General features: G+C 43.3%; 1 protein-coding gene across 2 annotated transcripts in view; it reads left to right on the top strand.

The window, feature by feature from the left end:
* Positions 1-27,267, top strand: part of SETBP1 (SET binding protein 1) — a 372,240-nt gene that overhangs the window by 255,476 nt on the left and 89,497 nt on the right. The window contains exons 4-5 of one of the 2 annotated variants that reach the window (XM_060120962.1): positions 5,785-9,244; positions 25,307-25,394. In XM_060120962.1, the coding sequence (XP_059976945.1) occupies positions 5,785-9,244; positions 25,307-25,317 (3,471 nt within the window). In that variant the 3' untranslated portion in view covers positions 25,318-25,394. Of the gene's footprint in view, positions 1-5,784; positions 9,245-25,306; positions 25,395-27,267 lie in introns of those variants that run through there. The other variant, XM_060120961.1, reaches the window with a different exon arrangement.

Genomic DNA, 27,267 nt, shown 5'->3' with positions numbered 1-27,267 from the left:
TAACTGACCTCTGCCCACCATGCAGTGTACTTGGAAAACCTAAACAGAGGATGGACTGTGTTAGAGTTTCTTACTATGTAAATTACAAAGAGTTCAGAGAGCAAAACAGGAATACTCAGTGGTGCCAAATTACATATCCTAACAGGTCTGTGGTGTTTTGCTCTGCATATTTACCACCAAAAAGTGCTGTGAATGTCACAGCAACCACGGAAGAGCCCCACCCCAGAGGAATTATGGTGTTAAAACATTAGATAAGTGGTTTTACAACTCAATTATATATCAGAATTATCTGGGGAGCATGTTAAAATGCACATTCCCTGGTCCCACCCTGGGAGATGGCAAATGAGCCTATCTGCAGTGGGGCCTAGGAATCTGTATTAGTAACCAGTACCTTAGGTGGCTCTGATACAGGGATCTAGGACCACATCTCGAGAAGTACCAGGTGCCAAAATAAGAGATAAAGCTCCCCTCATTCCTTCATACCCAGGCACATTTTCCTGTTCACGTAAAGCAAAATATCCCACAAACAGTAAATTTAAATTATTGCTGTCAAAAGTAGCACAAACACAGCTAACCCAAAAGAGTAGTTTATCATCCACAAAGTCATGCTTGATTTTTGATTTTTGATATGATTTTTCTCAGACCCAAATCGTCATGTCGTCCTCTCATTGTGACAAAACTTGCTTTAGATAAGCCTGAGATAAGGCTGGGTGACTTCCTTTCTTCCATTTTCACAGACTTTTAAGTTTTTATGCAGTGATTTAATGCTTGTTTTTAAAATTATGTAAAAATAAAGTGCTTTTTAAAAAGAAATCTGACTTGTACAAAATTTAGATTCTGTATAAGCCAATTTATATGTTGGTTGTGGGGGAGGAGATAGTTATCTACTTTACAAAATAATTCTTCACATTACAGAAGGACTTCCTTCCATACACACATTCTGTAGGAGAGAAATCTGTCTAGTGTTTTGAGAATGGTGTTTCCCTGATGAATATTTGGCCTAGGCTCAAGGTGCATGGAAAGCACTGCTCTTATAAAAAGTAAGCCATACCTTCAGAATTGACTGTGAGTTCCACAATCAATCAATTTGTGGGGATGGGGAAGCAGCCAAGATGAAACTGGAGGGAAGGGGGCAGCACACAACCTTAGAAAGAATGACATAGCCCAAGGACATGACATGAACTGATTAGAACCAACTGGGTCCAAGATGGCAGACAGGTCGACTTCCACTAGACCTTGAGCCTCAGTATACACTCATTGTAACACATCAGCAAGGTAAATGACACACCCACAGGCACCATGACAGTTTCAAGGCCAACCATAAGGATCAAAAAGTGGGTGGTGGCCCAATTCCTAGAAATCCCCACCCCTTCCCCAAATAGCTGGAATACTCCTCCCACTCATTAGCCTATGAAATTACCCGCTCCTGTAAAAACTGACAACCCCATACCCTGGTGCCTTTCTCACCTTCTGAGACGGCCCACACTCTGTCTGTGGAGTGTGTTTCTCTCTAAATAAATCCACTTCTTACCGATCACTTTGTCTCTCACTGAATTCTTTCTGCGATGAGATATCAAGAATCTGAGCTTCTTAAGTCCTGAAACCAGGTGTGTGATCTCAGTTGGAAGATCGTGGGTTTTGGCCAGGTTCGAGTCCCAGCCATGTGGGTTCAAGCCCTAATCAGGGTTTTGGCCAGGTTCAAGTCCTGGCCGCATGGGTTCAAGTCCCAGTCTGGATTTAGGCTGGGTTCGAATCCCAGCATGTGGGTTCAAGTCCCAATCTGAGGTGCACAGTTTCAAAGAGACATGCTGAGCTTGACGGTATTAAAAGCCTTCCATAAAAATAATCTGGCCCAATGTAGTATTCCCTTATTTGCTAACCATTTCAGAGATAGCCCTGCTGAGGGCTGAGGGTAGTATAAAGTCCATAGAAGATTCAGGTCTGATCCCCCAGAAAAATCTAAAGGGGAAATGGAAACAAGTGCTATGTGGGTTAATAAGGCCCCAAGTCAAAGCCCCCTATATGGAATAATATCCCCAGACCTCTGGAGAAGGATGGGAGGGAGAGCTCGCTTGCCCTTGCATTGAGCCGGGAGCCTGTTTTGCGATGTCTGGCTCTGTCTCAATGGAGTAAGTGCTCAGTTCTCAGTGAAGGGCATATTGGAACTGACAGTCTCACCATTGTGTATATAATCTGTCATGGCTGACAGATGAAGAAATGGGATTTTGTGAAATGCAACGAGATATAGCCATCAGCCACTGCTGGAAGGAAGCCTTGTTCTTCTGGACCCCTTAAAAAGCACTCATTCTCAGTCCTCTTTGCCCCTTCACTGCAGCCGTCTGAGCGCTGGGTTTAAAGCACCATTTCCCCCCCATTACTGCTGATCTTTTGTTGTGCTTCCCTTTTGTCCACCCTGCCCTTTGATTGCCAAGCTCTCCCAGCAGGGCAAATTGCAGCTGAAATGGTAGAAACAATGGGATCAGGCAGTGTCCAGATGGAGGCACTGGGAACCAGGCATGCTTAACTGCTTACTTTCAGCTGGTCTGCCCTGAGTGTAAGTGAGCAGGCCCCACCTTTCAATTGCCAGAGTGAAATCCACCCTCCTGACAGTCACATGGGCTTCCCCAGAAGCAGGGTTAATTGGAAAATGAAACAATTAATGGGAGATGAGAAAGAACTAACAGTAAAAATTGCGCTGAAGGGGAGTTACCTTGCAAGTGCCTTTAGTCCTTAAGTATTTGGGAACAATCTTTTGTTCAACATGTAATGCATCTGAGCCCTCCAGTTTCATCATGAGCCATTATGAAATGAGTGATTGGTGGCTTATTGTCTTTTGTGTGCAGCCATATATTTTGTCATGGTAATAGGCATCTTAAATATTATTTTGTTCGTTCGTTCAACAAACAATTATTGAGAACTTTCTGGGTGGTTTGCTTTGTAATAGATACTGGAGATAAAAGGATAAATGAGTGTGTCTGACCTCAAAGTACTTACAGTCTAGGAGAGAGAGACAGAAAAGTATACAAATAAATGGCACATCGCATTACAAGGATTGTGATAGATATCTTCATGAGAGACAATGGTGCATGCAGAAGGAATGGCATAAGAAATTAGGCTGAAGGAGGTAACAGTGTCTGCAGACAATATGTTGCAATATGCAGGTCATTAATCTCACTAATGACAAAATGGAATACCCATAGTAAAGCAGATGTTCCTTCATTTATTCAATAACTGTTTATTGAGTGCCTACTATTTGCCAGGCACTGTACTTGGTATCTCTGTGATGGTGTATACAGGCTAGAAAGGGAGACAGGCATTAATTCAATTAGTACAAAAATCAAATGTAAATTTAAAACTATGATAAGTACAACAAAGATGAGATACATGGTTTCATGAAAACTTACAATAGGAGTATTTCTATAAGGTAGGGGGCCTCACTAGGATTGAGCTGAGATTAGAACATAAAGAAAAGTTAATGAAGGACTCTGCTAGTTGCCAAGAGTAAGATGGAGCAATAGGGAAAAACTGATGGGAATTAGAGGTGAAGATTCCAGCTTTACCACGAAGCCCCTCTGTGGACTTCAGTATACAGATCTGGAAAAGTAGAGAGGGGTTGATGACAAGGGTAGAGGTGAGAGGTGAGTGCTGTTTTGCCCAGGTCCAAAATAACTTAAACCTTTTGTCCTACAGTTTTTATTAAGTACTACCACTAACTCTCTAGAATGTTCTAGTGTGAGCAACCAATTATTTTGTCACCCAAAGAAGTGGGAAATTTTGTTTCCAAGCCCTCTTCTAGCCTGTCATCCTGTGAGTATACACATAGTGCCAGCTAAAATCCAGAGCATAAATGACAAATTAACAAAGCCCTGACTCATAAAAGATAAGTAGGATTTACTATTTTATGCCATGAATAAGATTTCTCTATTTTTGCCAAAAATGAGATAGAGCCTATGTCCACGGCAGTAATACCTAGCGGCCAAAGTCAAGTGTCAGGATTAGTTCTCTAGATGATGATGGCAGTGTCTCTACTATAAACTGCAAGGTGAAGAAAAAATTAAATACTTTTTTTTCTTAATTTTCTCCTGGGCACTTAACAGGCCAGGGGAAGCTCTCTCATGATTCTTAAAAAATATGCTTCAATATTGGAAGTATAAACAGGATTTCACAAAATCAGGGAGGCAGAAAATAACGCTAGGGATTCCAGGAACTGGTGTGAATGAAACCCTGGTTGCTTTACTATATTGAATTTTACCCATAATTCTTTCTGCCATCTGCATTTTGACTCTTACCAGGGACAATAAGAAATGTTTTCTAATAAAGCGTAAATCCTATAGCATCAATGGCAAAAGACAGAGAAGAGATAGGTGATAGATATATAGCTAGCTAGCTAGCCAGCTAGATAGACACATACAGTACATACATACATAGACAGGTAAACAGACAGATACATATTATAGGTTAAAACTTCCTAAATTCACTAAGCCATTATCATATACTTCTTAGTTGGGATATTATCAAAGCTTTCTTAATTTACTAATATTTTCCCTTTAACAAATCTTAGGGAAATACATCCTCTGTGTATAAAACAGGACTTATAATAAGCTTTAAAGACTGCTTTCTTTGTACTGGTAGCCTGGCTTAAACTCTATCTGGAACAATGTGAACATATCTATATTAAAAATAGCTTAATATCTCAAAACAGTGTGTTCACTATCCATTCCCTTTGTGAGTTTATAGACGTTTGATATGTTGTGTCTCTAGCACACGTTCTGCCTTTGCTGGCCGAAGAGTTAGTCTAAGGAAGGTGCAAAGTCTGAAGACGTTCATGTAGAGCCAATGTAGGGAAAAACACAGCTGACAAAGTCCAATGGAGTGATCTTGAATGATAATTTTTTTTTTTTTTTTCCTGGCACATTTGTCCAGGAGACTTGTTTCCTTTTTTTTTTTTTTCTTTTTTTTCTTTTTCCAAGGTTCCTTTTGAGAATATCCACGCGTTTTCTCAAGAGAGTGGGCTTAAGGATGTCTTAGCAGGCTCACTCCCAAACACGCACCACTCCTAGAGTCGGCAGAGATTTGAGGGCTCTTCCATGTTTCTTTGCTTCTTTTCGTTTCTTCTCTATGCCCTTGACTGGCCCACTTTTCCCCACGCAGTCGTCAAACTTCCCCCCCCTTAATTCCTCAACTTGTGCTTTTTCTCCTTGTTGCAGTGGTTCCTAATGAGTTGCTTGTTTGAGTGCAGAGATGCTGAACTCCAGGATAAACTCCAAACAGAAATGAACTGTAGTAGGCAGAAGCAAGGGAAAGATGTGTGTTTGAGAAGAAGCTGGGGCAAAAATAAGCTGCAGCTGGAGTTAGGGAAATGCATGCAGGGAGTCTGGAAGTTCAGATGCTCTCCTGAACTCTGCCACCTTGGGCAGGACTCTTCATGGCTAAAGTTTTAGCGTCTTCATTTGGAAAATAGAAGCATTGGACTGAGGGACCTTTAGGGCCCCTCCTGACTCTAAACAGTTCTTATTCTGAGATTGCATTAAACCAAGATAGGTTAAAGTTCCTGTTATCTAGGGAGAGAAAGACAGCGATTATAGCATCCTTATTAATGTTCAAAATCAACACAATGTATTTTTACTAAAGAAATTGAAAAAAACCTTCACAAAGCATTCTGGAATTAAAGGTGTCTGTTTCCAACTTTTGAATAATTAAGCCTTTTGACATTAAATTTTAAATAGTTTCACCGTGCTGATCTTTGTTTCTCTCTCTCTCCTTCTCCACTCCACCCACCCTTAGGCTTACGAGCGGCCACAGAAACACTCAGCTCTCCATTATGACCCAGGCCTCCCACAGGACTTCACCGGTGACACCTTAAAACCAAAGCACCAGCAAAAAAGCAGCAGCCAGAACCACGTGGACTGGTCCACCAACTCTGACAATGGACCTGCCACTCAGAATTGCTTCATCAGTACAGAGTCTGGCAGAGAAACTGCAAGCACCAGCAAGATCCCAGCTCTTGAGCCCCTGGCTTCCTTTGCAAAGGCCCAGGGTAAGAAAGGCAGTGCAGGGAGCACATGGAGTCAGTTGTCCAACAGTAGCAAAGATCTGCTCTTGGGAGGTGTGGTTTCATCTCCAAGCAACCACAGCTCACCAGCTCCACCCAGCAGCTCTGCTGAGTGCAGTGGGCTCCAGCCCTTGGTAGATCAAGATGGAGGAGGTGCAAAGGAGCCCCCAGAACCACCTACTACTATAGGCAGCAAGAAAAAGTCCAGTAAAAAAGATGTGATAAGTCAAACCATACCAAACTCAGACCTAGACTGGGTCAAGAATGCTCAGAAAGCATTTGACAATACAGAAGGGAAACGGGAAGGCTACTCTGCAGATAATGCCCAAGAGGCATCACCAGTCAGGCAGAATGTGAGTTCCGTCAGTAATCCTGAAAATGACTCAAGCCATGTCCGGATTACTATCCCTATCAAGGCACCCTGCCTAGATCCAAGCAGCCATAAGAGGAAAAAGAGACAGTCCATCAAAGCAGTGGTGGAAAAGATCATGCCAGAGAAAGCCCTGGCTTCTGGAATCACTATGAGCAGCGAAGTAGTTAATAGGATACTTTCCAACCCCGAGGGTAATAAGAAAGATCCCCGTGTCCCTAAGTTGGGTAAAATGATAGAGAACGAGTCCCCCTCAGCTGGCCTTGAAACTGGTGGAAATGCTGAGAAGGTTGTCCCTGGAGGTGTATCTAAGCAGCGGAAGCCACCCATGGTCGTGACACCTCCAACATGCACAGATCACTCTCCAAGAAAGCTGCCAGAAATCCAGCACCCCAAATTCGCTGCAAAACGGAGGTGGACGTGCAGCAAACCAAAACCCACCAGTCTCCTTCGGGAGGCAGTCATGGCCACCTCCGATAAACTGATGGTGGAACCGCCATCTGCTTACCCCATAACCCCGTCCAGCCCTCTGTACACCAACACAGACAGTCTTACTGTGATCACGCCGGTAAAAAAGAAGCGGGGACGACCAAAGAAGCAGCCTTTGCTCACGGTTGAGACGATTCATGAGGGGACCTCCACCAGTCCAGTCAGTCCCATCAGCCGGGAATTTCCTGGAACCAAGAAAAGAAAGAGACGACGTAGTTTAGCTAAGTTGGCCCAATTAGTGCCAGGAGAGGACAAACCCATGAGTGAGATGAAATTTCACAAAAAAGTTGGAAAGCTTGGGGTGTTAGATAAGAAGACCATCAAAACTATCAATAAGATGAAAACACTCAAAAGGAAAAATATCTTGAACCAGATCTTGTCCTGCTCCAGCAGCATTGCGCTGAAGGCCAAAGCTCCCCCAGAGACCAGCCCTGGGGCAGCAGCAATCGAGAGCAAATTGGGCAAGCAGATAAATGTCAGTAAGAGGGGCACCATCTACATTGGCAAGAAGAGGGGCAGGAAGCCAAGGGCAGAGCTGCCACCCCCATCCGAAGAACCCAAAACAGCCATCAAGCACCCGAGGCCAGTTTCTAGCCAGCCGGATGTTCCCGTCGTGCCTTCCAACTTTCAGTCACTTGTGGCGTCTTCACCAGCAGCTATGCACCCACTTTCGACACAGTTAGGTGGGTCCAATGGCAACCTGAGCCCCGCCAGCACTGAAACCAACTTTTCAGAGTTGAAAACTATGCCAAATCTCCAGCCCATCAGTGCTCTTCCAACCAAAACCCAAAAGGGAATCCATAGTGGGACCTGGAAGCTGTCTCCACCCAGGCTGATGGCCAACTCCCCTTCACACCTTTGTGAGATCGGGTCACTCAAGGAGATAACACTGTCCCCTGTGAGCGAGTCCCACAGTGAGGAGACGATCCCGAGTGACAGTGGCATTGGGACAGACAACAACAGCACGTCTGACCAAGCAGAGAAGAGTTCCGAATCCCGACGGAGGTACTCGTTTGATTTCTGCTCCCTGGACAACCCGGAGGCCATCCCATCTGACACCAGCACAAAGAACCGGCATGGCCACCGGCAGAAGCATCTCATCGTGGACAACTTTCTGGCCCACGAAAGCCTCAAGAAGCCAAAGCACAAGAGGAAACGGAAAAGCCTGCAAAACCGTGATGATCTCCAGTTTCTGGCAGACCTGGAAGAGCTCATCACCAAGTTCCAAGTGTTCAGGATCTCTCACCGGAGTTATACTTTTTACCATGAGAATCCATATCCCAGCATTTTTCGGATTAATTTTGATCACTATTACCCGGTGCCATATATCCAGTATGACCCGTTGCTCTATCTTCGTAGGACTTCAGACTTAAAGTCAAAGAAGAAGCGTGGTAGGCCTGCAAAAACCAATGACACCATGACAAAGGTGCCTTTTTTACAAGGGTTCAGCTACCCTATTCCCAGTGGAAGTTACTATGCACCCTATGGAATGCCTTACACATCAATGCCTATGATGAACCTTGGTTATTACAGTCAGTACCCAGCTCCTCTGTACCTGTCGCACACGCTCGGAGCAGCGTCCCCATTCATGAGGCCAACAGTGCCACCACCTCAGTTTCACACAAGCTCCCATGTGAAGATGTCTGGTACAGCTAAGCATAAAGCAAAGCATGGAGTGCACCTGCAGGGGCCCGTGGGCATGGGCCTCGGTGACAGGCAGCCATCCCTGAATCCTCCCAAGGTGGGCAGTGCCAGTCTGTCCAGTGGTCGGCTCCACAAGAGGAAACACAAACATAAGCATAAGCACAAGGAAGACCGGCTCCTGGGGACCCACGACAACCTGAGTGGTCTCTTTGCAGGCAAAGCCACAGGCTTCTCCAGCCACATCCTGAGCGAGCGGCTGAGCAGTGCAGACAAAGAGCTCTCCCTTGTGAGTGAGAAAAACAAGCATAAGGAGAAGCAGAAGTACCAGCACAGTGAAGCCGGCCACAAAGCGTCCAAGAACAACTTTGAAGTGGACACCCTGTCTACGCTGTCACTTTCTGATGCCCAGCATTGGACGCAGGCCAAGGACAAAGGTGACTTGAGCAGCGAGCCTGTGGACTCGTGCACAAAACGGTACTCTGGCAATGGCGGGGACGGCAGCAGCGCAAGACCAGAGAGCCTGGATGTGTTCAGTGAGATGAACCCTCCGAACGACAAGTGGGACAGTGATGTGAGTGGGAGTAAAAGGAGGAGCTATGAAGGCTTTGGGACGTACAGGGAAAAGGACATCCAAGCCTTCAAGATGAACCGCAAGGAGAGAAGTTCCTATGACTCCTCCTTATCTCCAGGTAAGGCCGAGTTTTCTTCAAACTTGGACTGTCTTGTTACTTGGTTGCTGGGCACTGCCCTGCAGCAGTCCGCCATCTTTGGCACGTTGGGTTCACTAGTTTGCAGAGAGGTAGAAACCAAATGAAAGCAGGTCTCCTTGCAAATGTGAGTCTGCTGCACATTTTATGCATTGTTTAATCAGTTATTTTCTGTCTTTCCTCTCTTGGAGCCATTGCCTGAGAACTGTGGGCCCAGAGGCAGCCCCAGTAGCTGCCAAGACTACAACCATACCCACTACCTTTATGCTTTTAATTAAAGATGCTATGCCTAAGTCTTCATCTGACCTGATGGTACATTTGCTAGTTGGATAAAACCTCTAAAACTCTCTAGGAATACCAACAAGATCCCAAGAAAGTCAACGTTGGATGGGAATGAGTATCTAGTTTACCTGACATGCTAGCTCTAGAAGTCACACATCCTAGGTTGAAACATCTACAGTAGAGCCATTGGAAGCTGATGACCAGTGAATCTCGAAGTCTACCTGATAAGGAAGCCACAGACCAAAGCCATGTTGTCCTCTTTTTGGCATCTGATAAGCAGCTCTTGGTAGACCCCTAAAATGCAGCCCTGACCTGTCATTTCCCTGCATAAAGGTGAGGGTGGGCGGAACCAGACTGAAAGGCACTGTGAGCCTCCTGCCTCTGCTGGAACCTACTGCTGTGTCTCTTTGCATATCCACTGGGGATGGGATTTGCCCACTAATCTCTAAACTGAAGTGCTGGTGGCTACTAGGAAGAGCTCATTCCTTGTCAGTTGCTGGGAGAATTTCCTTGCTAACCTGCCCACCCACATAAACCTTCCTTGCCATGGAAGCCTCACACTTCTGCATAAATATCCCTTTGTCCGTGTCCACACATCACACAGATGATAAAAGACTCCTGTAGAACAGAGTAGTTATTTACTAGGAAAAAGGTAGAAACTCCTTTCTTAGGAGCTGCAGAAGCTAAAAGGATTCCTCGTGCTCTCCCTGCCCCCAAACAGTACAAACCCTCTGGCCAAAGCCTGGTTTAAAGGACTGATTACCCCTGATAAGCTTTGGGTGCACTATTTCACCTCTGTTTATGATGTGTATCCCTTGTTTGTCTTCTTCCTTCATGCAGAGTCCATAATTAGTGAAGGTGAAGAGGTCTGTTCATGAGGATTTAGGGACATTTTCTAGGCCAGCAGATTTCGAAAAGAAATATGTTTTGATGATGGCCATTCTGACTGGCTTGAGGTGATACCTCATTGTAGTTTTGATCTGCATTTCTCTAATAATTAGTGATGTTGAGCATCTTTTCATGTGCCTCTTGACCATCTCTATGTCTTCCTTGGTGAAATGTCTATTTAGGTCCTCTGCCAGTTTTTTAACTGGATTGTTTGTTTTTTTGATATTGAGTTCCATGAGCTGTTTGTATATTTTGGAGATTAATCTTTTGTCTGTTGTTTCATTTGCAAATATTTTCTCCCATTCTGAGGGTTGTCTTTTTGTCTTGTTTATGGTTTCCTTTCTAGAGGGTTGGGATAGGGAGGGTGGGAGGGAGGCTCAAGAGGGAGGGGATATGGGGACATGTGTATGCATATGGCTGATTCACTTTGGTGTACAACAGAAACTAACACAGTATTGTGAAGCAATTGTACTCCAATAAAGATCTATTAGGAAAGGAAGGAAGGAAGGAAGGAAGGAAGGAAGGGAGAGAGAAAGGAAGAAAGAGAAGGAAGGAAGGAAGGAAAGAAAGAAAGGAAGAAAGAAAGAAAGGAAAGGGAGAGAAAGAAAGAAGGAAAGAAAGGAAAGAGAGAGAGAAAGAAAGAAAGAAAGAAAGGAAAGAGAGAGAAAGAGAGAGAGAAAGAAAGAAAGAAAGATATGATTATGAGTTAGAAGCTACTTAAATATTGCTCCAAATCACCCCCAGCTCTGAGTTGCTGTCGTGGTAGATGATCTCCTTGGTTAATGAAGAGACCAATTAGCAGTCATGTTTCCTGCACTTGCTAAGGGGATAAATGGCCCACACTTCATGTCTGCACAAGTGGATGTGCTCTTCTGGGTTTCCCCATTTCTGATCATCAGACTTTGTTGAAGGTGTTTGTTTTTTGTGCAAAGCCTAAATTAAGCCCACATGGACAGGAGTTGCTAAAAGATTAAACTTTAACATGAGAAGTACTGTTGCTTTCTCTTTCAGTGTGGTGGAATTTATCCATAGAACCAGAACTATCCATGACAGAAGGCATTCTTATTTCTATTTTCTTGGCATTGTTTAGCTAGAAAACAATGGTGGTATGTTATTGCTGAGAACCTACAAGCAAGAATTGTAAGTTAACAGACCTGAGAAACAAGGTCTCAGAAGCTAAAACCAGCCTTGTTGCCATTAGGGTTCTCAGCAGTCTTACTGGGACTTCTGCATGTCTGGACCATATTACATTTGGGTTCTGGTTGAATTTTGCCAGCTAGGGGTTCATCCGGTCACTGTGTCTCTGAGGGCGGCCACACTCTAGCCATACAAGATTCCTTGTGTTTGCATTCACAAGGTGGTCGTTACTTCATTTAAAATTCTCCCTCCCCTTCCCCAGCTTACTTGTTTTGCAGCCATCCACAGAAAGCTGGATTCAGCCTAGGAATTGAGTACTGCACCCAACTCTGTTATGACCTTAGGCATGGTATCCTATCTCTCTGGGGTACTATCTGCCCATCTGTAACTCAGAGAGTTGGGCCAGACCTCTTTTGTATGGCGTGTTTGCCATTTCACATGTATTTCTTATAACATCCTTCCTGCAATCTTAGAAGAGAAATATTTTCATTCCCATTTTATGGATTAGCACACTGAGGCTCAGAGATCAAGTGACCTGTCCAAGTTCAGAAAGCTGTCACTTTTTATTCTAAGCCCAGGGCTTTGCCCACTGCATTGCAACTCAGCTGCATGTCACCCAACTAGTTAAGGCCAAGTCTAGAACACAGGTCCTGGTCCCCAGCCCAGTGTCCCTATATCCCACCACCACCCTGCCTCTCAGAATCCCATCTATCCTCTGATTACATGCTTTCCCCTAGGGCATCTGCACAGTGATTATGTGATAAGTGCAGAAGAGAGTAATTAAGACAAAAAGACATTCCTTTATTCAGTTCCCAACCAATGAAGGAGGATTTCTTATGGCCTAAGCTTTTCTAAATATCAGCCTGGAAATATTGATATATACATTGACAGGGTTTCCACTTCTGTCCTTACTGAAATCCAATTCACTGAGTTATTTGTGCCACTGCTTGGTGCTTAGTTTTGTGTTGTGTGAGGTTTTCTCTTTTTTTCTGAACATTTTCATGAATCTTAATTGTTAGTGGCTTCTGTGTCTATATGAGTTATGCCTACACATCTTGTTGAATATCTCATTGGAACAGACCAGATTCCTTATCATTCCCTTTCCTTCCAAACCTTGGCCTCTCCTTGCCTATATCCTGAATATCCCCTCTATTCCTGAATCCCTAAAGCATCAGGAAAAAAATGTCCTTAGTAGCACTTGGAACCCAGTGCATTCACCTTAATATTATACACTCCAAAGAGTGCCAAGACCCATTAAAAGCTGGGAGACAGGATGAGGCTGAGGTTACTGGAGGCATTAAGATCTTTCAGAGTATCTGAGTCGTGGTGTCTGTTCAGCTGGATGGTACTGAAGGTCATGATTAGAAATAAGCATCTTCCCTTCCACACCTTCTCTTCCTCGACCTCTTCCTTCTCCATTCTGGGTTCATTTCCATAGCATCTTAATGTCCAATTTCACATGAGCTAGTCTTCTCCAAAATAGATATGGCATAAATACAGATATCATTCTTTACCCTGTTGAGGACCAGATTTAGGGGTGGAGTGAAAAGAGGCCTTTGAGTGCTCCCTCAGATCAGAACTGATGAAAGGCACCATATAAATGGAAGTCATTACCATTATGGAGAAGAGGAATTAGAGACCCCATTTAGCAATAGCAGCAGTTGCACACTCCATTTCCTCTTTCCTGCTTGGAAAGTCATTCATCCTCCATCCCCCTGCCCCAGCAGATGGATGCATTGTCTTGTTAGCCCCCTTTCAACATACCTAGATCTAAGAAATTACACAGACTCCTTGCCTTTTTCCTGTATTTTACTCCTTCTGTCCTACTGCTTCTTTGGTTTCAAAAGGCAGTGACTCTTTTGACCTATTTTCTAAATGCACACCATCTGGTAAATCTTCATTTATAAAAATGCTTGCTTGGGGCCAAATAATGGATAAATAGTGGGAAGGTGTAATCCACAGACTCTCAGAGTTGGGAGAAGCCTTATTGGCCCTCATTTGTGCTGCTCTCCCACCAGGCACCACCATCTCACGCACCCTGACATGCAGCAGATTCCGAGAGAGCAAACCTGTCCAAGGGTGACAATACATAGAATGATGCTGTATGCTCTCAGAGCCAAGTTCTCATGAGGCGGTGGAAGAGGTCTCTAGTGTGAATGATGTTCTTCCTGTTCCAACCTCTTGGAAACAATCTTTGCATACTTTGACCTAAAATTATGCCAGGAACTCCAGGCATTTTGACCACTGCTGTCCAGGCTCCCATCAGATGTTGGGGAAACAGTGAGAAGTGTAAGTTTATACCTGTTACCTCTTATTCCAATGCCATTCTTAGTCAAGGTTGCCATCCTGAGTCCCCAGTGTCAGGTACTTTCCTCATGATGAATGGATGCTGAGAATTCATCCTTAGCTCACCTCTCAGATATCAGAGTCCTGCCATGTATGTAGCTGGATTCCTTTGAGACTGGCTGACTCCACCTCTCCTTGTGGCTCTATCTTACCCTATGCCAGCTCCTCTTATCGGCACTGTGGGCATTTTGGGAGGCAGTCTCTGTTGTCACTCACAGGCAGGAAATGGATGCCCAAGCCAAGAATAATACAAAAGTCTCCTCAAAGCAGTCATCCAGATGAGGGAATTAACCACATGGACAAAATGTCATGAAAACCATACAAAAGAAACATGTGTGAGGAAGGTTTTCTAAAACTGGAATAGAAGGAAGAAGAGGACTCATGGGAGGAGAAAGTTAAAACCAGGAAAGAAGGAAGAGTAAAAAATGGAAAGTTGATGAAGTGTGGTCTGTTTAACCTTAATCCAAGTTGAATTCTGGGTCATCCTGTAGGAGGAAGTGAAAGATTAATTAGCGAATGGTTGCTGTGTGGTTTAGCAGGATTATGAGTACCTGCCCCAGTCTTGTCTCCTATGCTAACCAGCTGAAAGACCTCTTTATATTTTTGACTCTCAGTTTTCCCAAGTGATACGAGGACAATAAATGTTCTGACCAGACATGATAGTCTAGGATTCTCAAATTTATACAATGGAATTTGAATACACACACACACACCCCTCCCTAGATTGTGCAGTTAAAGAGAAAATGCTGAAGTTATGGCCAAGTTGGCCAATTAATTAGCTATTCAGTGAAGTTTCAAAACAGATGCCTCTGGTCCGTGTCTTAATCTGTGTGACACCCCATTTATCTTTGGCTCAAGTGACTTCACTTAGCCATTTGATCTCACCTTTCCAAAAGATGGAACCTCATAGGATCCACCAACAAATTAGCTTGTTCTTTGTGCAGGCTAAAACCACAGTTCATCACCTTAGAAACAAATAAGTTAGAGCACTAATATGACCAATTGTATAGGAGCAGATAGAGCAAACTTGCATTTATATTCACGCTCAGAAGTAAAAGAATCTTAATAATGTAATATAAACACATCATTTTGCTTAGGTGTTTGAGCATACTGGAGCTTAGGAAGTTCAAGTGACTCATCCAATGATACATATCTAATTGGTAGAAGAGCTCAGGCTGGGAAGAGTAACATAAGGCAGGGGGAAAGGGAAAGGAAGAGAGAGAGAGAGAGAATAAAAGAAAAAAAAACAGAAAAGTGAATTGTGGGAGGGATGTTAAGCTATATGTTTTCTTTTGCTGTGAGCTGTTGTAAAAGGTAAGCCTCTCTTTGACAATAATTTGGCTTCCAGGCTATCTCTGGGGACCCATGTTTGGGACTGGAAGTGATCTTTGTGGGCTCTAATGGAAGTCATTTTTTTTTCCTTTCCTGTCTTAACAATTGCACATACTTATTTTATCAAGCCTCCCACAGTTCCTCCTAAGGTTTCCTTTTGGAATTAATCAAATTAAATGTTGTGACCCATAACTTTCTGGCAATGAAAAAAACAAACAAACAAATAAACAGCATCTCTTTTGCTACGCTGAACCAGAAATCCAGCAATCTGCCTTTGGAGCATGAAGTCTCCAGGTCATTTATCTTCCCACAGTTGGCAAACATTCCCCCGTCCTGTTGGACGTTTTTATATATACTTCTGTGGCTTTGGAGAATTATGAAGATTCAGGTGTGGGTGCAGAGAAGTCACAATTTTGACAGACTTGGCTTTGATACAACATGGAACCTTTCTTGACCAGAGAAATCAGTAAAGCATGGCTTCCAAAGGCTAGCCTGTCACTGGGCAGAGATAAGGATGGTGCCTTTGAAAGGACCCTCCAGAAAAACATCTCTTCACTCTATAAACAAACAATCAACAGGACTGAATACTTGTTAGGATTGTGAACTATGCTTGTGCCAGTATAGCACTTCACACTGAATTCAAGGGGAATTGACAAAAACAAGAGAAAAACTTTTTAAATTATTTATTTAGTGTCTAGTATATGCATGGCTTGGTGAAGTCCTGGGGGAGTCCTTAAGTAACTCAATGCTTTTGCTGTCAAAGAGGTTACAATCCAGAAGGCTCTCCTGTATAATTTAGGGGAGGAAAATGGATGCAACTCATAAGGCAGACTGTAACGGCAATCAGAAAGTCATAGAGAAGAGACTGGGCTGTCAACAGAGAAGGACGTGCTGGGCTGTCCAAGTGAGGGTGAGCCACCGCCACGTTTTCAGTGGGGGTGGAGATGTGGGACCAGGAAATGCTTCTGTTTGGTAGTTACCATTCAAGATGGGTCTTAAAGGATGGAAGAGTCTTTCGGAGAATGGAGATGGTGAGATGGTGTTGGGAGGGAGTGGAGGCAAGCACAGAGTAGGAAGGAAGCAATGTAAACAAACGTATTTAGGTGGAAATACCCAAGAAACATTTGGGAAATGGTGTTTCGTCTACTTTTATTGAGGTTAGGATCTGTAGTTGGGGAATCATGGTAGATAAGGTTGGAAAAGAATGTCGTGCTGGAGTTTAAAGGTTTTTCCCCACACTCTGGGGCTTGTGCTTAATTAAGCAGACAGTGGGCAGCCATTTCATTATTCAGAGGAAAGTCACGAAATGACCAAATTATAATTTGTCTTTTTCCCCTGACTGCTCCCTCCCTCTAGCCTGGGTTGGGCAAACTTATCCCATCTTTGAATTTTTCATATGATATTGTAATTATCCCTTTCTTATTTGAATTGTACCCACTACCCTGCCCTTCCTCCCCCAGACCACCCCTTAGATTTATAAGCATCAAAAAAGCATCATTACCTACTCAGGTGCTCAAGCAAAAAAATAATAGAGTAATTCCTGACTCATCTCTTTAGCTAAAGTCAAAGATGGTTCCAATACGTTGGCCTCAGGCAACTGGAAGAGTGGTGGCACATGAACAGAATTATAGAAATCCAAGAGAGAATCTGGTTGGTGTGTGAGGAGATGAGTTGTTGAGGCAGCAGTTGGCAGCACTGTACAGAGCTAGAGCTAGAGGTTTACCAAAGGAGACAGTTGTGGAGAATGAAGGAAAGAGGGTGGACGGGGGAACCCCTGTGGCTCACCTTAAAGAGAGAGGCAGAGTAATAGGGGGTCAAGCAGATACAGAGAAGAAATGACAGAAGTGCTGGAGAAGAACTAAGGGCTCAAGGAAGAATGGATTTCAGAAGAATGGGGTAGCCACTAGGGCCCAAGCTGCAGAGTTCATAGAAGATGAGGTTAGATGAGAATATGGATGAACATACTGGTGGCTCTGGAGACAACAGACAAGTTAACAGTTATGTATTTAGTGCCTTATATGGTTAAGAGGTGGTGGGCTATGTGCCAAATTCAGATGGCAAAGAGGTGATGAATAAGTGGGTGATGAGAAAACAGGGGCTGCAGGTGCAGCAAGCAAAACTTGGTTGTGGTTCTAGCAGTGCTCCAGCTTCTTAGAAGGCTTTGTTCTGTAGTCAGTCCTTGACGGGAAGTGACGCACTCATTCTTAACAGGCCTTCAGTCTAAGGTCCCCCAATTCGCGGAGCATAAAAACAACGCCAGACCCCTTTATCCTATGTCATTCTGCCTCCCTGCGAAGGCCACATATAGAAAAGGTGAGTATTTAAAAAGAAGTCAGTGATTCCAGGCAGGCTCCACCTGCATCTTTCCCGTCCCACAGATGCACAGGTGCTTAATTTTTGGTCATGGTAATGGCTGTTTGATAACTTCTGAAAACTCCTCTTTGTGGTGCCATGGGTATTAGCTGTGCTGCTGTGAGTGTGTGGAGGAACTGCTCAGGTTATCACAAGTTCTGGTAAATGGATCTTTTATTGAATGTTTACTGTGTGCAAAGTATTATAGACTAAAGCTTAATAGTTGATCTTGCAGAGGACTTTACTACTTTGTGGAATAAAATATATATGCTGTTTCATAAAAAGCTTACATTCTTCAAAATGATTGGGAGCTCTTTAGTTACTTAACATGTAACATAGTGCCAAGATATAACAAATAGACCAGAATAAACGAAAAGCAAGGAAGGGCCCCTGACCTTAATTTCCTTATACTGTACTGCAAAGAGACTTAAGTTAGCATACATAAAACAACCAGAGAATAAATGCAGACCAAGTTTAATCTGTGTGAACTCAGTGGCCAACAATGGGAGCCATAGTGATCCAGGATCAGAAAGGATGTCAGTGTTCAGTGAAAAATGAATCCTGGACTTGAACCTTTGAGAGTGGATGCATAGTGATTGAGTGAGGCACCAGATGAGCTAAGACCTGGAGGTGGGTGTATGTGGGGGGTTACGGGAAGGCACCTAGCTAGACTGAAGTTAGCAGTTGAGTGGGGATGGACTTTTAAGAGGGTATAGTTGCCATGCAGAGAATGTGGAACTGCATCCCGGAGGGATCGAGGACACACTGGTGTTAAAGGGTGCTGGGCATGAAGGGTGGTGAGCCTGGTGCTAGGTGCTGGGTGAAATGATGAAGTACCAGGAAACATGCCTCCCTCAAAGACTTTGTAAAGCTATCAGGAGACAAGAGGTAGATATATACACATATGGAAAGTAATTAGAATAATGAGAGACTAACCATTAATGACTAGAAATAAACACCCATTCTACAGGAAAAAGGACCCATAAAATAAATTTCAGAGTAGTAAGTTCCATGCTATAAAAGCAAGTTGATATGAGTGTTTGCCCTATTACATAAGGATTTAGAACAAGTTGGATAAAAAGGAGGCATTAAGAGGGAGGATCAACAGAGTAGAGCGAGCAAGTCCCAAGAGCTGCCTCTGCTTGGAGTTTCCCATTCTTCTCTGAAGGGCTTGGGGAGCTTGAGAAGGTGGGCATGAGTGTGCCGGGTCGGCTCCCATGTTGATGGAGGATCTGAAGACACAGAGAGATAAAAAGCTTCCCCTGAGGCTACATCCCAGTTACCCCTTACCTCTGAACAGGGCATTCTGCTTTTCAAAGCACATTTCCTGACTTTTATTTGATCTTCAGACTCCACTGAGATTTGCAGATAGGTGTTCTTCTCCCACTTGACAGGCAAGGAAATCAAAACCCAGAGGGTTAAAGTGTTTGTCCAATGTCACTGAACCAGTTTTGTGCAGAGAAAGTGCTAGGTTCCAGTTTTTCTGACTTTTCCCATCACCTCCTTTTTTCCCCACTGTTTTTCCAAAGTCTTTGACAAGGTCAGTAGTATATCTCAGCTTCTGAGTTATCCCTCAAGAACCCTTCCCAGTGGGTTAAATATTCGAGCCCAGAATAAGGAACTAGCTAATAAGCAATTTGATCTCCACTACAGTTAGTTTTTTATATAAAGGGAGCTCTTTGGAGCCAGGGCTGGCCAAGCCCAGGGTGTGAGGCCAATTCTCTGTGCAGAGCCTTCACCTCATCTGGTGAACAGAGACCCTGATGGAGTGTGTCCATTCTGAAAAATCACAAAGGAGATGCAAAGGGAGAGCAAGAATGGTCTTATTCACTAAGTCACAAAACACTAAGCCTAATATTTAAAACTTTGTTATTTTTTAAAGAAAAGTTTGAGGGATTTTACACACCTAGTAGTAAACATACAAAATTTGCATCTTGGGAGTGACATAGGATAAAAATAAAAACAGACCAGAGCAAATCACTAAGGAAACCATGGGTTTAGAGCTACATCTAAAAAGTTTGGTAAAGTGTTAGGAGACTTGGTCCCCTTTTGACCAACCACCAGGAATTGGGATTGGGTAAAAAAACTATGGTTCTGAAGCAGTTTATCATGTCTTATATTCCATGAAAGACCAGTGGACCAAAGAGTTTTCTCTTACAAGATATACTTCTTTGTGCTGTTGGTTATAGTTTTACTTTATTTATTCTAATCATACAATTTAAAAAGTATCTGAAATGTATAAGACATAGTACTGGGCAGTATTACAACTACAAATATGTAAGGGACATCTTGTCATCTTTCAATAGGAGTGACATAGTCCTAAAAGTCTGTCCAAATTTCTCCTAGTTTAGTAATGAACTGCTTTAGCATTAGATATTATTTTTCTCTTTGAGACCCCAACAACAGCAATAAAAATGGATGCTCCACCCATTGCATAGAGCAAATGAGTATTTGGGAAAACACTTACTGTTTATTTTATCATCTAAAACAAAACCTGTTAGTGAATAAAATTTGGAAAATTTAGAAAAACATGTATAGGAAACATGAAATCACCTACAATCTCACTAAATAGCTATTATGATAAGGTAAATAACACGAGTCCCCAGCTGGTGTTGGTAACTGCTCACCTTGCAACCTGCCTCCCCAGCAGCCCAGGAAACCCAGCCCATGCTCCCCTCCCCCATCATCCCTCTTTCTCCTCTCTTCTCATCACCACTTCAGCTGCCTGGTCGTTTCAGTTTTCTCTCAAGTCCCTTCCCAGAACTGACCACCATAGTGCCATAACCTTTCATTCTGCATTCTGTGTCATTGCCCAAATGGGGGAGTATATTTTTAAAATAAATGCAGCAGCAATTGGGCATGAAAACCATCCAGATTTCCAGACTGTCCTATTTAAGATCTCCATAAGAGTTCAAGTTCCAGGACAGCAACCGGGCAGGGGACAAATTAGTCACAGCTGAAGATGGTTGCCAGAACTTTTTCCCAAGAGTTGCCGGGTGTTCAGTGTTTCTCTCAAATCAGAATCTGACAAGGGGGAATGCAATAAATTTTCCAAAGCTTGAGATCCATGACTCCACCCTGAAGTGGAAAATGCAACCAGCCAGTGTCTGTTACAGATACCACCTCCACTTCACACACACACACACACACACACACACACACACACACACACGTCAAGTTATAGCTACTCTCATTGGTCAGTGTTGCTGTCACTCATACTGAGATGAGATCACTTAAAGAGAGGGAGCCAGCTATTGATTATGGGTTTGTGACACAAAGAACTACCTGTACTTGCTTATTTTCCTTCCTCATATACCTATGGATATATCTAAGGTGAAGCTGGAAAGCCAATAGTTCCCATTTCAAAAGGCAGCTCCCCTGTTTGTTTTTTCTTCCATTCCTCCTCACTCAGGAAGCCTACATCAACGTATGCTCTGAGATGGGTATTTGCATAGGTTATTAGACAAAGGAGAAGAGAAAATCTTCCAGATTTCTTAAGTCTTCATGGACAGTACAAATAAAATTTTATTTTATTAAATAAAATAGCTGAAATAACTTTTCGTAGTTACGTTTTCTCCATTATTTTTCCAGGTCCAATTGATATTAATTATAATAGTTGAAACGCTGTCTCAGTGGTCTTAGAGAGGAAAAGCTTATTTCTGGGTGTCTTCTTCTGCCACTGGTGAGGACACTGGGTAATGGCTCCCTCAAGTGATTTCCCCAGTGCGGGATGTCAGCTCTGCCTGGCTATGGAAGCCCCTCAAACCCCAGAAATACTTCGTTCATGTGGGCTGGCCTTTCACCAGGCCAGGGTTGCACCTTCTTGGTCCACAGCAATGCTTCTCTACTTCATTCTGCATTTCAGGGATCCTTTTGGCAATAATCAGCCCAGAGCAAAGCTCCTTTGTTTCCATTCCTTACACCCTACCCCTTAGAGCTCTAACTAAATAAATATATTAATTATTGAAATGGAAAAAGAAGAATGAAATAGCTTTTCATGGAACATCCATGAAGGTAGCCATAGTAAAATGTGTAATTGACGCCAGATGTAGAAGTATCCATTCCTCTTGCATCAAGTCCAAGATTCTTTATCTGGCTTAAAAGACCCTCTATTATCTACCCGCACAGTCTTACCTTGTTTTCTGATCATTTTCAGCTTATTGACTTGCTGTGAGTTCTGCAAAATCCACCTTACCCTACAGAAAATACCATAATTAGCCTTAAGCTGAATCACCAGTCACCACATTGCCTCCTTCACATAGAACATCTCTTCAATCTGGCTTCTAAATCTTACCTACTTATTTCCTTAACCATTCTGGCATATCCTGCTTCTCTGATATAACTAATATCTTCACGTTCATTTCAGCGCTTATTTCTATGTGGCCTCATATTGTTTATCTTTATTTTAGGTAAGAATGTCATGACTCGCTCCGATAAAATCTGAGCTGTACAGGACACAGTTCACTAGCTTAAGAATAAATTCAGCAACTCCTAAGGCAGCATCTAGATCGTTAAAATGCCAGGGAGTTAAAGCCTCTTGGATGCAGATTTGGATGCTAAATCCCCACTTACTAGTAGTGTGACCTTGGGCAACTGAGCCTCTTTGATCCTCTTTTTCCTCATCTGAAAAATGAGGCTATTAATACCTACCTGGCAGAGTTTTATGAGGGCCAAAGAAAAGTAGAATATACATGAGAGCATCCAGCACACAGCTTACCACATGGTCATTAATAATGTTCATTTCCTTTCACTTCCACTTTGGATAATATATTCAAGCACAGGAAATACAACACAGCAGATTTCTATAGAAGTCTTCTTTAAACAGCAGGCTTTCTCTCCCAGTTATGCTCTTATTGGGGTGAAGTTAAATCTCCCTCTGAACACACATATGCACACAGAGGTGCAGACATCCGCTGGACCACAATTGTATTTGATGACAAAGATAAGGTGTCAGGATGAGACAGTTATGGTGGATAAATAACAAAATACACATTTCACTCAAAGATAACTGCAAGTTCACTGTACCGGCATCATCGGCAGGACTTGGAAGTCTCTTGAAAGGGGAGGCAGTTTCAACCCTTTGGCGTTTGGTCTGCCGCAGCCAGGATCTGTTAGCACTAGTCAGTGGCACCTGTTTTGAAGACCAATTTATCTACTCACCCCAGCCATAAAAATGTAGTGATAAGAGAAATAGTGAAATTTGTATTCATTTTCTATTGTTGCTGTAAAAATTTATCATAGATTTAGCAGCTTGAAACAACACAAGTTTATTAGCCCACAGTTTCTGTAGGTCAGAGGTCCAGAAGCCTTAGCTGCTTAAGATCTCATGAGGTTGAAATCAAGGTGCGTGCAGGGCTGGAGGTTCTGGACAAGGATGGGCCTCCAGTCTCATTCAGGTTGAGCTCTCATTTAGTTCCTTGTGCTTTTATTTTTTGTTTTGTTTTTTGGTTTTTTTTGCGGTACGCGGGCCTCTCACTGTGTGGCCTCTCCCGTTGCGGAGCACAGGCTCCGGACGCACAGGCCCAGCGGCCATGGCTCACGGGCCCAGCCACTCCGCGGCATGTGGGATCCTTCCGGACCGGGGCACGAACCTGCGTCCCCTGCATCGGCAGGCAGACTCTCAACCACTGCGCCACCAGGGAAGCCCCCTTGTGCTTTTAGCATCGAAGTACCTGCTGGCTGTTAGCCAGGGGCTGGTCTTTGCTCCTAGAAACTACCAGCATTCATTCTTCTGTTTTCCATGTGGCCCCTCTGGCAGCAGAGGGTCCAGTCTCTCTGCTTTCCCTTCTACTGCATCTCTCTGACTCCTGGACACTCCCCTCCCCCATGCTCCAGTGCCTGGAACTTCCTGCTGTTCCCTGAACACAGGTACCTTGTGCTTCCATACTTTCTGACTTTTACACGTGCTCTGTCTTCCTTTCAGAACAGCGTTCAGAAGGGACAATACTAACATTTGCCTCATGACTGATTACCTGTGTTCTTTGTCGATTTCTCCTTGTGATCTGGTAGATGAAGGTCTATCTCGTGGATAATTTTGAAAATGCAGTAAAAAAAATAAAAGTCAATTATCAAACCACAAATTGCTAAGCTGGATGATAAAGAACTCGGAAGAGGGACAGTTTATTTGTAGACTGGAGTCGCACATGGGACACTTCATGGAGGAGGTAGTACCATACCTGGGCCTTGAAGAATAGGCTGGATTTACATAAATGGGGAATAGAGAGGAACAGCTTGGGGTTAATATGAATATATATACAGTGTTCTTCGAAAAGCTGTGCATTTATTCATGCATTACATATATATTTTTTTAAAGTCTTGGGAATATAAAAATGATCAAGAAAGATAAGGCTTCTGTATTTATGGAGTTTACAGTCTACTAACTGATGCAGAAGAGAAAAAGAGCAAATAAAATAATTAAATAACAACAAAGTATGATACGTTTTGGGAGAAAAAAATATGAGTAGTGGGGGCATGGTCTGCTTAATTGGCTATCTGTGTGGAGGATTAGGGGGGTGGCCTTGTCAGAGAGCTTCCTGTCGAGTGGTAGATTTCAATCGGGTTCTACCAGCAAGAGGGGACCACTGGGATCAAAGAAATGGCATGGTAACCACTGTCTTCCACAGATTAGTATGGCCGTGATATTACTTACCTTGATCATTTAAGCAGTTCTGGGCCATCTTGCAATTCTGTGACATGTCTGAATGGCTTAACAAACCCTTTTTTCATAAGTAGGTAGCAGTGGTTTTTCCTCTAATCCCTGCCTGAGCCATTGAGTTATAATGACTTGCTCTGAGCGTGACCCGACAGCTAACCAACCACCAAACCTCAGTCTGTAATTCAGGTGTAGCTCTCATGCTAGGAGGAGGTGGCTCGGAACATGTATTAAATCAAAATATTTCTCACTCTTAATTTCTTTTCATAGTTCAGAATCTGTGTTCAATTCCATGCGGAAAGGAAAATAACTCCCTTGCTTGGATTTCTTGCTGACATTTCTCTTTGGTGGGGGTCAGGAGTGGGGGGTCACTCTGAACACTTGCTGGTCCTTGTAGTACAGCTCAGTGGCATGTTCATAAAATACCAACCACTGAAATTCTAGTAATCACCAAAACATATGCTTTCTCCTTATATCCACTAACATTCTTTCTCTCATTAAAAAATAGAAAATTCAGAAATTGAATTAGAAAGCTAAACTCAATATCTTTACATTCTTTTGGTTTCTAGAAAAAACAAAAAAAAAAGCTACAGCTTTTCTGATTTCCCTTCAGTTAAATATTACTCCTGAATGGGCAAAATTATACAAAAAGTGTGAAGAGTTGAGACTCTGACATGAGGGGAGGTTTTATATTTCCTCGCTATTAAAGAAGAAGAAGAAGAAACCCTCAGTTTTGTCTAATCTTGAGGAACGCAGTGCCCCGTCCAACCCACAAACTGTTGGCAGCATCATGGTGCTACACAGAATGTTCTTTTACGCTTTCTCCCTCCTCCCAAACCTTTCCTGTGAAGTTATAAATGTCAGCATTTAGAGACTGTTTTATTCAAATAAAATACGGACTTTAGGTTGGGTCCTTGCACGTTGTTTCTGCTGGCTGCGCACTAGAGGGGTGGTCCCAAGAAAAGTAGACACATTTTAGCTGGCTGGGGCCTGGGTTTGACTTTATTTATAAAATCTCATTTTCCCCTCCTACACCAACTACCTGCCTTGTGAAGCTGGGATTTAGAAGCCCTATGCCCAGAGGAAGTTTTACGGGACCCCTGGAAACACCCTCCTGATTGGAAGATGAAGTTACGCTGAAGGTCACTCCACCAGACCTTGCACTTCCTCACCTTCTGTTTACACCTGACCTCCTGACTCTGCCTATATAGTGCTCCCTTTCGACATTGCTATAACAGCTGATCAGCTGTGACCTCAGGTGTAGCTGCACCTGGAGAAATCCCAAATAATGTCCACTCACAGTCAAATAGGCAAGCAAATGCTCTGAAGCTGCTGCTGCCTTTGAGTCAAGGAATCCTATCTCCGGATCTGGTTATTTTGCACACTTGGGGATAGTGACTTCCATTTTGCAAAGTACATTATAGCCTCATAAGCTGAGGACTCATATTACTTCCTCAGCGAGCAGCCCCCATGGATTTGCTTACCAACTCAGGCCTAAAAGTGATGGGCAGCCTCTGATTTATCACTGGAAGGAACTGGGAAAGGAAAGAGGCTGACCAAAGAGATCAACCCAAGAGATCTTGGGCAAGTGACTTAAGCAATCTCTGCCTCGGATTTCTCAAGTTTAAAATAGAGATAACAATAGTTTCCACCTCGTAGGGTATGTTTGCTTACAAAATTGTAGCATAAGGCCTGACTCATAGGAAATATGCAATAAATATTAATGGTTATAATTACTGTTATTATTAAACACATATTGTGTACCTTGGTATGCCAACATTTAGTTCACGTTTTGTATACAGTGATTCCAGTTGGTGTTCAATAGTAGAATATATCATTGTTGGTATAATTTCAAATGCATTCGATTGTTTTAAACAAATGTGTATTAAACATCTACCTACTTGGTGTCCGGAACTCAAATACACAAAGGTCCATACGACCCAGTCACTGCTCTCCACAGGTTGCCATTCTGAGAGAGAGATATACTTAGAGACAGAGAAGGACATTGGATGCCTTCAGTGCTGCAGTGGTGTGTGCCTGGGGCGCATGGGGGCAAACGAGATGAGAGTGGTCACTGCTACCTGGAGGGCCAGAAAAGGTGGCACTTGAGTGCAGCCGTGAGGGCCTAGTGGCTGGACAGAGAGAAAGAGCAGATCCAAGCATTGGCAGCAGTGAGAGTAAAGACTGGAGCCGTGTTGCCTTCTGTCCCATTGGGGACAAGAGGTTTCTGGGGGTGGCTGCGCCTCGGTTGAGAGGTGCCCAAGGGTGATCTGGAGAGGCAGACAAAGAGGAGGGGCTGCTGCACCAGGTGGAGGAGCTTGACTGTTGACCCTGCACTTTGGGATTCCACTCAAAGGTTTTAAGTTGGCACGGGGTGGAGGATGGGGTGATTGATACTCAGAGTTGTGCCTTAGAGCAGGGCTTTTCAAACTATCTGTGGTCAAGAGCTATAGGCCTCAGAACTGTGGAGAGAGAGGGAGAAAGAAAGAGGTGTCTAGGATTGTTCACCTCTCATACCAGGGTGCTTTCACTGCATGAAAGGCCTGGAGGTTTTAAACTAAGGCCCAGAGAGGTTCTCTGCTGATTCAGATCTGGGAGACACGACTGTTGTGGCCTTCTGAGCCCCACCCAGGTGAGGTGATTGGATCTACCAAAGGCTGGTAAAACAAACACCAACCAAACAACAAATACATTGAAGAGGAGAAGGGTAGTACCTGATCTTTTTAAAATAAAATAAGAGCATCCCAAACGGTCACAATTAAGAGCAAGATGGGTCAAGAGCAGAACAGTTTCACCTAAATAACACCTTTTATAAATTTTATTTTCCATTCAAATATAAAATATACTCCATAGAGGAAAAAAGAAAGCAATAAAACAAAGATGCCTAAGTAGAAATACTAAATTAATCTGCAAGTAACCCTCTTTAAAAATTGGATTACTATGTTTTTGACCTTTGTGAACAAGCATCCCTCACAAAGATACTTTATGAAATGTGATTTGACCAATCCCTGTTTAT

This window comes from Lagenorhynchus albirostris, chromosome 14 (assembly GCF_949774975.1).
Source record: "Lagenorhynchus albirostris chromosome 14, mLagAlb1.1, whole genome shotgun sequence".
Classification (NCBI taxonomy): Eukaryota; Metazoa; Chordata; class Mammalia; order Artiodactyla; family Delphinidae; genus Lagenorhynchus; species Lagenorhynchus albirostris.
This window is presented reverse-complemented; position numbering and strand designations above follow the sequence as displayed.